General features: G+C 43.2%; 1 protein-coding gene across 4 annotated transcripts in view; it reads right to left on the bottom strand.

Moving 5' to 3' along the window:
- sept12 (septin 12) overlaps positions 1–12,045 on the bottom strand; it is a 45,905-nt gene that overhangs the window by 4,194 nt on the left and 29,666 nt on the right. For all 4 annotated transcript variants that reach the window (XM_044050676.1, XM_044050679.1, XM_044050678.1 and 1 more), the window contains 5 exons: positions 11,009–11,137; positions 7,104–7,185; positions 4,050–4,187; positions 3,065–3,182; positions 1,540–1,635 (listed from right to left, as the gene is read on the bottom strand). In XM_044050676.1, coding sequence (XP_043906611.1) covers positions 1,540–1,635; positions 3,065–3,182; positions 4,050–4,187; positions 7,104–7,185; positions 11,009–11,137 — 563 coding nt within the window. The remainder of the gene's footprint in view (positions 1–1,539; positions 1,636–3,064; positions 3,183–4,049; positions 4,188–7,103; positions 7,186–11,008; positions 11,138–12,045) is intronic.

Genomic DNA, 12,045 nt, shown 5'->3' with positions numbered 1-12,045 from the left:
ATGTCATAGTTAACTTTAATCTCATGTCATAGGGATTAATCGCATTAATGTCATAGTTAACTCATGGTTAATCACATTAATGCGGCATTATTAATGAGTTAACTCAGGATTAATCGCATTATTGTCATAGTTAACTCGGATTAATGCGCATTATGTCATAGTTAACTAGGATTAATCGCTAAGTCATAGTTAACTTCGCATTAATGTCATAGTTCACTCGGTTAATGGTATGTCATAGTTAACTCAGGATTAATCGCATTAATGTCATAGCGTAATCGATGTCATAGTTAACTCGCATGCATTAATGTAGTTCACTCAGGATTAATGCATTAATGTCATAGTTTCCAGGATTAACTCAATAGTTAACTCAACGCATTAATGTCATAGTTAACTGGGATTAATGGCATGTCATAGTTAACGAATGGCATTTAATGTCATAGTTAACTTCCAGGATTAATCGCATTAATGTCATAGTTAACTCAGATTAATGCGATTAATGTATATTAATCATGCGTTAATAATTATCGCATTACATTAATGTCATAGTTAACTCAGGATTAATCGCATTAATGTCATAGTTAACTCAGGATTAATGCATTAATGTCATAGTTAATTCAGGATTAATCGCATTAATGTCATAGTTCACTCGGAATGTCATAGTTAACTCACGATTAATCGCATTAATGCATTAGTTCTAGTTAATCAGGATTAATGTCGCATTATTGTCATAGTTAACTCACGATTAATCGCATTAATGTCATAGTTCACTCGGATCAATCGCATTAATGTCATAAGCATTAATGTCATAGTTCACTCAGGATTAATCGCATTAATGTCGCACTAATGTCATAGTTAATCGATTAACGCATTAATGTCATAGTTAACTCAGGACATTAATGTCATAGTTAATTCAATCGCATTAATGTCATAGTTAACTCAGGATTAATCGCATTAATGTCATAGTTAACTCAGGATTAATCGCATTAATGTCATCACATTAATGTCATAGTTAATCGCATTAATGTCACAGTTAACTCAGGATTAATCGCATTAATGTCATAGTTAACTCACATTTGTATCTATTGTAAATGTCCCATTATTTCTTCTCATTTTAATGTTCTTATCAACATAGAAAAGTGGATCTTCTTGCTTTGTGCAGATGTTTTTTTATTGAGACAATATCTCTGTCACCTGCATATTGTGACTTATTGCTCTTATTGTGAAAGCCGCACAATAACAAGAGTAATACCTTACTGACGTACTGGCAGCAGTGGATTCAAAGACTGGCGCAGAATGGGATTTAAATGTCTGATTCTCTTTATGGACAATTTATAGACACCGCAAACTTCAGTCACCAGCAGGAAATGACTCTAATGACAAGACAATGGTGGTGGTTTCATCCACTGGCAGCCATGTTTTCACTCATGTCCCAGTGACTATATGACTTTATGATTTTACGTCATTAAAAGCGAAACTTTCCATTTAATAATGATGTGCGTCGTGTATCTTACAAGTAATTAACAAACATATAGACTTTACCCTGATCCGGTTATTGATGATGTGCTCCTCTGGATCTTCATCATACTCTTTCTGAGGGTAAACTTGAATCCCATTGGCAGCCAGGTCTTGCCTTATCTGTAAAAGGTCAAAGGTTATACAGGTTGACTGGGGTCAGGTCAGGTTACAGTAGGCAGCACTTTCTTCATGTCTGTGAAATAACTTTCTGCTATTTCCATGCTTAGACCTGTAATGACCTGTCCAGGACTGGCTCCAGCTCCCGCCACGACACTTGTGACAAAGTGATTCAAATCAGATGTCGACAGATGTGTCTCAGTCTAAACACTCTGGCTGCCGAAATCAGATTACAAATAGTTATTAAACCCTGAGCCTATTTTTTAGGCCTCCGCTCGAATATTCCATACTCATAATAAAATGAGTATATTTCTGCATCCACAAGGTCTATTTTAATCCTTTTCACTCAAATCAAAGTGCAGCCTGTGAACATCATCTCTGCAAACTTTGACTTTGATCAAGTGAAGCAGAGATTTTAGTGCAGAAATGACAGGTGACGACTCATTTGGCACATTTTGGAAACATCTGTGCCATTTGTATTCAAACCATGTATTAAACTACTTTCTTCATTTTTATATAAAGTTTAATGTTCGATAAAACAATTTATGGCCTTGTTTCAAACTTCCTGCAGACTTGAATATGTTTTCATTCCAAAAACAAACACCAGATGGCTCCATTGAGCCGTGTCTCTCTTTGCTGGCCTGTATCTTAGCGAGGGAATGATCGTTTCCCAATTTTGATTGACAGCTCCGTTAGCCAATGAAAAGTGTGCGGATGTTAATCACTGCGCAGACTCCGTCAGAGTCTTCGGGTTTAAGGAGTGTGATATACATAAGTCCCGCCCCCTCGTTACACAGTGACTGACGACTACACAGAACAGTCTCTTCCATTGCTCTTTTTTCTTGTGTGATGAACGGGTTCTGCTCTGTGACTTTGAAGAGTGAGATGATGCACTTAAATCCAGTCCTCCTGTGTCCCTGTGTTTGTAATCCACGTCTCAACCATGGATACATGTGAACAGATCTGATTTAGAGCTGCAACTAACCATTATTTTCATCATCGATGAATCTGTCGATTACCAAATGATGATGTTCTCAAATGTCTGTCATGATTTCGTCGTGCTCCAGAGCAAAGAAATGACGAAAATGTTCACATTTAAGAAGCTTAAACAATCGCAAATCTTGTTTTAATCATGGAAAAAGCTTCCAACCGATGAATCGATTATCAAAATAGTCGCCGATTAATTTAGTCATTGATGAATTGTTTCAGCTCTAATCTGATTTAGTTAGAGTTTGAACATAGATACTGGAGAGAACGGACATCTTACTGCAGGGCACTCAAACCCAAACGACCCGCGGGCCAATGAGCGTCTCGCTGCTGTTCAGTAAAAAACATCAATCACTCAAAGACTGAGCGGCAGCTCGTCAGTGCTGGATTGTGACTCCAGCAGAAGAAGAGAGGACATGAGTTTAAACATGAGTCATCGCCTCACCCTCTCTTTGAACTCCTGTCTCTCCTCGATGGTGAGTGTGTCGGCTTTGGCAATGACGGGCACAATGCTCACTATCTTCCCCAATCTCTTCATGAACTCAACATCTATGGGACGTAACCTGGAAACACAGACAGCTTTCAGACGTTAGTTTGGACAAAGACAAACGTCTATGGACCAACAATGTAACACTGAGTAGATCATGTTAGCTGGTCTTTGCTGGATTAGTTGACAGTCATCATAAGAAAACTCTGGACCTTTGGGAATGATGTCACATCGATGAGCAGTCTGAAAGTCACCTTTTACAATATTAGTCTTACATTACCTGATAAAATGTACTTAAGTGTTAGAGGTAAAGGTATTTAAACAAAGTATTTAAGTATTTAACAAAGTGAGCAATTACAATTTAGAAGATGACATTTATTGTGGCTTCTTAACAATAAAAGCATGATAATATGTTCAGGAGAAGAACATTAAAATGAACCTTCTGTCATGAATGATGACAAACTCTCTCTCAACCTCCCTGTGTCTGTTTGTGGAGCTTCTGGACGTCACACTGCGTTTGAATTCAACTTATAGAAGATATAGAAACAGAATGCAGTAGAACACCATTCCCATCGCCGTTGTTTGTTAGTTCAAGTTTAGATAGAAGCAGGAAAAGAAACGACAACACAGTGGAGCTGAATGATTTTACGATGCTACTAAAATGACGAGAGATAAAATAAAACGTACTGTAAAAAGTAAGGTTTGCTAAAAACATTCATGGCTAACAGCTATGCTAATGTCCAGCAGACGAATGTGTGTCATAGCACTGCAACACATTTGCAGAGTGGTTTGACCCAGCAAACATTCCCATTGATTGATTGAAAACCAATCTGTCACAACAGAGCAGAACATGTGTCACTCCACAGGATTTGTTTGTGGAATATGCAAATGATGTTCATTTAAGGAACCAGTGATGAAGACGAGTGAGTGGGTGAGTACTGACCTGTGTCCAGTGGCAGGAAGGAAGTAGACACAGCAGTGGACTCTGCTGTCTGGTATTCTCCTCTTACGGTTCACATGCAGCTCCTCTCTGAGATATTTCTCATACTGCTCGTTGACATACTTCACTATGGGCTCCCAGCTAAGAAGAAGAGCAGTACACAAGAGTCTGTGAGCACATTTGTCCTCGAGGACAAAAAGACTGAATGAAACGTATGAAAGTGCTCGGAGCTTCAGCTGACTCTGAATCTGAAGCTTCTGATCGTGAGACTGTGGTGTCAGTTTGAAATCACTGCTGCCTCCATCAGTAACTTAACACTGGTTATTTTGAGACTTTGACCTCAGTGAGCTAAACACAGCGATGGTTTCCTCTGTGGACTTTGGTGTGGGGAAGTGAGCAGCATACAAACATCAGTTTCCAGCTGAATAAAGTAGCAAAGATACTTACTGTGCGTTATAATCAACATCATTAATCGAAACTCCTGTTGTCTGAAGAGACACGTGTGATCCAGTCCAGCTTCCAGGTCAAAGACCGCGGAGAAGGACAAGATCATATTTTCCATGCTAGTGGGAGACGAGCTTGACTAGCTTGATCTTAGTCAGACTAACGTGTTTGCATGACATTAAGAAAACCAGATTATTGCCGAGTGCAGCAGCCGGACAGCTCTCCGTGTGCGGTGACTCTTTTTCTTCTCTTTCCGCACCTTCTGGTGTTACTTCAGTGAGCAGTAAGAAGTACAGTAGAGAGGAATTACTCCGGACTGGAATGCGCTATGGAAAGTCAAATCCCAAGCAGAGACTTGACCATAATATTCCACCGGAGATCGCACGACCGGTAACAACAAGTTCGACGAGCTATCGGCCACCATCGAGGCGCAGAAAACTGTACGGGACAGCTGCATCATCGCCGTGACGGAGACCTGGCTTCACTCTGGGCTAGCTAATGAGGCTATCATGCTAGCGGGACGCACGGCACATCGAGCCGACCGGACGAGCGACTCGGGGAAAAGCAGAGGTGGAGGACTGACAGGTGGTGTACCACCGCTACAGTGACAGAAACACACTGTTCCCCTGACTCTCTCACACTCAGCATTTGATTATGACTTTTTATATGTCATTAACCTTGTCTCTTTCTCTCCCTAGTTTGTGTCTTTCCTTCCTTCCCTCTCTCTCTCTCTGTATTCTCATCATGCAGGTTGCAGGATCAAGATCCAGTTTCCGAGGCTACGCTCATCGTCACCATTATTATTATTTTGTAAATTAAAAAGTCGAAAAATCAGTAACTGTATAAACTTGTAACCTGATACAGTTGTTGTGTATCTGCTGCTGGTCTCCCTCTCTCTTCTGTCTCTCCCTCATCTCCCTCTTGTCCTTTCTCTCCCCCATTGTCTGTCCCCCACCTCTCCACTGTCCCCCATTTCCTTTTACCCCAACCGGTTGAGGCAGATGACCGCACACCTCTGAGCCTGGTTCTGTCAGAGATTTCTTCTTCTGTTAAGAGGGAGTTTTTTCTCTCCACTGATGCCTAGTGTTTGCTCATTGTGTGAACTGTTGTGGTTCTCTGCTCTCTTTGATGTTATCTATGTACAGTGCCTTGAGATCATGTATGTTATGATTTGGCGCTATACAAATAAAATTGAATTGAATTGAATTGAATTGATTTGGAGTACGTAACACTCAGATGTCGTCCCTTCTATCTGGCCCGAGAGCACACGGTTGTTATGGTTACGGCTGTATACACACCTCCGAGTGCTAATGCTAACGCAGCTAGCTGCGCTCAACAGACAACAGTCTGCCCACCGGGATGGTATCTTCATTGTAGCTGGAGACTTTAACCATGTGGATTTAAGAAGTGTGCTCCCTAGGTTTTACCAGCATGTTACATGTCCAATGCTGTACACCCTGTACACCCATGACTGCACACCAATCCACAGCAGCAACGTCCTCGTGAAATTTGCGGATGACGCCACTGTGGTGGGGCTGATTGATTGAAAACGGTGACGAGACTCTACAGGGAGGAGGTCCGGAACCTCGCTGCCTGGTGCTCCCTCAATAACCTGGCACCCAACTCCTCAAAAACAAAGGAGTTGGTGCTGGACTTCAGGAGAGGGAAGGAGGTTCTTGCTCCTCTTCTCATTGGGGGACACCTGGTGGAGAGGGTCAGTAACTTCAGGTTTCTGGGAATGTACATTTCTCAGGACCTCACATGGGGGACTAACACCAATGCTCTGTAATTTTTGAGGTCACTGAGAAGGGTCAACGTGTCCCGGGACCTGCTGCTGTCCTTCTACAGGTGCTCTGTGGAGAGCATCCTCACCCACAACATCTTGGTGTGGTTCAGGAGCAGCTCTCAGGCTGACAGGAAGGCTCTGGAAAGAGTCAGCAGAGGGAACCACAGGAGTGCAGCTGTCCTCTCTGTCAGACATCTACGACACCAGGTGTCTGCGCAGAGCCACCAGCATCACCTGTGACAGCTCACACCCTGGGCACAGCCTGTTCTCACTGTTGCCCTCAGGAAAAAGGTACAGGTCCATGCAAGCCCGTACCTCTAGGCTTGCGAACACCTTTTATCCAAGTGCAATAAGAGTGCTTAACACTAAGTAACTCTTCCAAACGGTGCATTATTCTTACACTTCGTACCTGTGCAATATACACACCCCACATACATCCACTCTGCTGTACAATGTACTGTATCATATACTGCATATTTCCCTTACTGGCTCCCACTGTAAATACTTGAATACTTTTTTTTTATATATATCCTTCTAATTTTGTCGAAGGTGTTGATGCACTGTTTTGTTCTTTCTTCTTCTACTCTTTTCTCTTCACTTGCACTACTAGAACTGTCCTTCAATCTCGTTGTACACTGTATAATGACAATAAAGGTGATTCTGATTCTGATATTTACAGCCACACTGGTTTAAAAGAGTTCCACACACACACACACACACACACACACACAAGTTCATCATTCAAATTCACTTTTACATTGTGTACATTTGTGAAAAGTCTTAAATGAGTTCTTTATCAGTCCCATGGGGAAGATTCTGCCACTCACCAGTTTTCATTATTGATCTGGTCTCCGAATCCCGGCGTGTCAATCACTGTCAGCTTCATTTTCACACCGTTCTCCTCGATCACTACGGACAAAGAAGGAAAGCCGGAGAACACATGAGCCATCATTGGCTGCTCTGCCACAGCACAATCAAGAAATTAACTAATGAGTCCTGTCTTCACTTGGTCCTCAATGGAAATGAAATGTAGACGATCTTTATCATGAACACTTGACAGTTCAGTAGCAACATAGTAGCAGTGTGTGTTAAATGACAGAGGAGTCTGGTGTGTTTAGTGACAGAGGAGTCTGGTGTGTTTAGTGACAGAGAGTCTGGTGTGTTTAGTCAGAGGAGTCTGGTGTGTTTAGTGACAGAGGAGTCTGGTGTGTTTAGTGACAGAAGAGTCTGGTGTGTTTAGTGACAGAGAGTCTGGTGTTTAGTGACAGAGGAGTCTGGTGTGTTTTGAGTGACAGAAGAGTCTGGTGTGTTTAGTGACAGAAGAGTCTGGTGTGTTTAGTGACAGAGGAGTCTGGTGTGTTTAGTGACAGCACTGCGGATCATGGCAGCCCGTGGCCAAGTGGAAAGGGAACTTGGCTTGTAACCGAAGGGTCGCTGGTTCAAATCCCCACCCGGCCAAAAGGGCTGGGCTGGGGTACCCAACCCCCATTGCTCCCCGGGCGCTACTCAGTGTGGCAGCCCACTGCTCCTAATTCTAGGATGGGTCAAATGCAGAGGAATAATTTCCCTCAGGGGATTAATAAAAAAATAAAATTCTAAATTCATTACGTTACATTTCATCCAAAGAGACTTACAATAAGTGCATTTCAACATTTGGGTACAAACAAGAGCTAGAAGTAAGTAAGTGCTATTTTTTTGTTGTCTGATGTCGTTGTCATCGTTTTTCTGCTCCGGATGTTGATGGAGAGCTCGTTCCGCCGTTTAGGAGCTCGGACAGTGAACAGTCTCGAGTTCTGTGAACGCCTCTGCGATCCTCTCAGTGAGGGGGCAGCAAGTCGGTTTGCCGATGCACAGTGGAGTGGGCGGGCTGGGGTGTAGGTTTTGATCATGTCCTGGATGTAGGCTGGACCGGATAGGATAGGACTTTGGTGAGTTGAAGACCAGTCGAGCTGCTGCATTCTGGATGATCACGAGCAGCGACCGGCATCACAGACCCTGCTGCTGTGTTTCAGTCCAGTGACTCCGGTCATGCAGGAAGTACTGATGTTTTTAATGACCTGATTCTAGTGATCCAGTTACACTGAAAACAACTGCTTCACAAGTCACTAGTCACTCATTTGTGTGTGTGTGTCAAACAAAGTCACCGCAGTGTCATGCAGCCGTGCAGCGATGACTCCGCCCACAAGGGCGATAAGTGACAGAGAGTGAATCAGTGCAGTGAAATACGATTTCCAGCATTAGACAAAGAAGTCTCGTGACAGCCAGAGTTGATATTGTGGTGGTGTCTAAAAATAAGTGAACGTACAGTATAAGCACTGAGTGTGAAACTACACTGGTCAGAGGGCGGTCTCAAATCACTCCTGATGATGCATTCAGGGTCCAGGTCTAAAACGTGTCAAACCCAGCCTCAGAACAAGAATCCATCTTTAAGATGCATTAAAGAGCTCCACAGTGATTTATTATCAACACTGATCTTCATCATTAAAGCAGTGTGAACAGTGCTTTGTGAGCTCCTCCTCACTCATGGTTTGTCCATATTTCTCCAAACTAAACTGGGTTAAGGCTTTCCACGATCTTGTGGGTAACCATGGAAACTCACTTGAGGTCTATTGGTACCCACAAATGTACAACCGTGTGCATGAAGAACATCAGAAATCACCCCGAACACAGTGGGATGTGAGGTTGAGTACACATGCGCGTGACACTGGACTGAAGCGGACTGAAGTGGACCGCAGACAGGTCCACACATGCAGAAATCTGAAGCCGCTCCACGGGTATGCACAACGCAGTCTCAAGGGAAGCGCTCGTGCCAGGTTGTTGGAGAGGAGACTCCAGACTTCTAGTCTTTGGACAATCACAGTGAGAGTCGTGTCCATGCTCCTCGTGGACGTCAAACACAGTCCTTGTAGTTCTCGTCCACTTAGAGCAACTGTGGAATCCAAACTGTAGATGCAGCACTTGTCCCTAATGTGACAAACTGATTGTACTCAGTTCCATTGTAAGTCGCTTTGGATCAAAGTGACCGCTAAGTGACGTGTAATGTAACACACACACACACACACACACACACACACACACACAGGGTCACAGTTGTCTAACTGCATTTCCTGAGGATTTATAGACAGTAAGAAGTTAGTCAGTGCAGATGTCAGTGTCTAACTCCACATTTCAAGCTTTAGGGAAGTTTCCGAGGTCTTTGCCAGAGACTCAGAGATGAAGAGACCTCGCGTCTCTGTTTGTCCCTGAGGCCGCGGTGTTCAACGTGAAAACCCCTCAAATAATGTAGCGTCAGCTGTGGTTTAAAAGAGGAAAACACATCTGAGGTCCAGTTTCATTCTGACACCGTTGTCATGTGGAGGGAAGACGCACATCCTCATCACACCACCTTCACTTCATGAACAGAGAAAATAGATGTGAGGTCTAGAACAACAACTCACTCTTCATATTCATTTAAAGACGAGACCTTTGACTCGAAATGTGCAGATGTTTTCTTATTGAGACAATATCTCTGTCACCTGCATATTGTTGTGACTTATTGCTCTTATTGTGAGAGCAGCACAATAATAAGAGAGGCTGTGTATCAGCTGCAGTGTGTGAATACTGGACATGAAGAGACATCCTCTAACGGTGTCAGTGAGACTGTGTTCAGACGCGTTACTGGACATGAAGAGACGTCCTCTAACGGTGTCAGTGAGACTGTACTCAGACGCGTCACTGGACATGAAGAGACGTCCTCTAACGGTGTCAGTGAGACTGTACTCAGACGCGTCACTGGACATGAAGAGACGTCCTCTAACGGTGTCAGTGAGACTGTGTTCAGACGCGTTACTGGACATGAAGAGACGTCCTCTAACGGTGTCAGTGAGACTGTACTCAGACGCGTCACTGGACATGAAGAGACGTCCTCTAACGGTGTCAGTGAGACTGTACTCAGACGCGTCACTGGACATGAAGAGACGTCCTCTAACGGTGTCAGTGAGACTGTGCTCAGACGCGTCCTGAAGAAGAACAGGAGAGAAGAAACCTGCAGTTTTTGCTCTTGAGTCGTGACCATATTTAGGCGTGTTTTACTGTGAAGTTCAATGTTCAATAGCCGAGTCACACAACACCAGGGTTTTATTTCTGCAGTGTTTCATGTTTTTTCCCGTGTTTTAGTCTAAAGACAAGAATCTGTGCAGTCGAGGACGCAGAGACCAGAGACCAGAGACCAGGAGGGACAGAGAGAGAAACTGGTTCTTCATGTCTCTGGCCTGAGATTTTCTTTGGAAACATTTTCAATAATGAACTCCACACATTAATCACTAATGTGACCTCATGTCACCAACGTCAGTGTAACAATGATTGTTGACAACAAGTGCAATTTAAATGTGACTGAATATTTGTGTGAGTGCTGCAAGGATCGCTGGTCGGGCAGTGAGACGGCTTCACCTGAGGAGGTGAGACACTGACTGGTTTGGGTGAGCCTCGTCTCTCGAGGGTTGTCTTTGATTTGATCTTTTTTTACAGTATGTAGATATTTGAGTTTTTTGTCTCAGGTGCACTCGGGACTCCTGGTCATGAGACCTGGTCTTCTGTCACCTCATCAGTCATTCGCTCTTCACACTGACCAGAGCACATGCAGAGACAGAGGACGACAGAGAGCAGACACATGTCTGGAGATGATCCAGACTTTACTCTGTCCACATACCACAAACCTCTGTGTGTGTGTGTGTGTGTGTGTGTGTGGACGCACCGTGGCTGACTGAGTGCAGCTTCACTGTCTTGGAGATCTCCTCAGTGTGGTTGGGCATGCAAGACCTCCGGCTGACTTTGGACTTGAACAGAGTGTTGATGAGTGTGGACTTCCCCAAACCGCTCTGACCTGCAAACACATACAATATGATGGTGTTCATCAGCTCTGTGTGTGTGTGTGTGTGTGTGTGTGTGTGTGTCCAGATATCCAGAGTGTAATTGTTGATATCTGCAATGTTCTTTTTGACGAGGAAGAATTAAATGACAGATATCTGTAAAACACATCCAGTCTTGCTATTAAATGTCAAACGGCGTGCCATAGTCTGTTGTTGTCTGTTTGATGACGTCGCTTGTTGTCCTTGCACCGGTGCAACATCACGCGACGTATCTTGCTGATGTACCAAACTGCACCAGGACAACGTCCGAGTGACGACAGGACAACGTCCGAGTGACGGCAGGACAACATCTTTCACATGTGATAGTAGCAACATCTGTCCCCTCAGAAAGAATCTTCTCCCAAACAGGGCAGATTAGAACAGAAAGGAGAAACAGGATCAACCCTTCAAAGCTGAGGCCATTGTTTTTTTAGGATGCCAATCTTCACTAAAACCTCACCTGTATGCTGCTTTTTCTTTTTGTTTTGCACATTTTAATTTATATTTTGTTGAATGATGTTTAGTTGATTTTGTGTTTTTTCACAACATCTGTTATATTTTATGTTTTTTTACATTAGTTATTCATTTTACACCTAATTTGGGAATAAATTAATTTAAGTAACAAAAAATCTGAGGAGCCACTCGGGAGCTGAAAGAGCTGGAATTCCCATCACTACACTAAACTGTATCATTAGTGTATCTGTAAAAACACTCATACTAATAACAATATACAACATAAAAATAACTTCCTGTTTTCTGTCAAACTGTCAAAAAGGTCCATAATGTGTCGTGTGTGTGTGTGTGTGTGTGTGTGTGGCAGGAAAGAGTAAAACCACTTCCTCCATAAAATCACACTTCCTCTTCCAAAATGAGCAAACACACA

This window comes from Solea senegalensis, linkage group LG19 (assembly GCF_019176455.1).
Source record: "Solea senegalensis isolate Sse05_10M linkage group LG19, IFAPA_SoseM_1, whole genome shotgun sequence".
NCBI classification, from domain to species: domain Eukaryota; kingdom Metazoa; phylum Chordata; class Actinopteri; order Pleuronectiformes; family Soleidae; genus Solea; species Solea senegalensis.
This window is presented reverse-complemented; position numbering and strand designations above follow the sequence as displayed.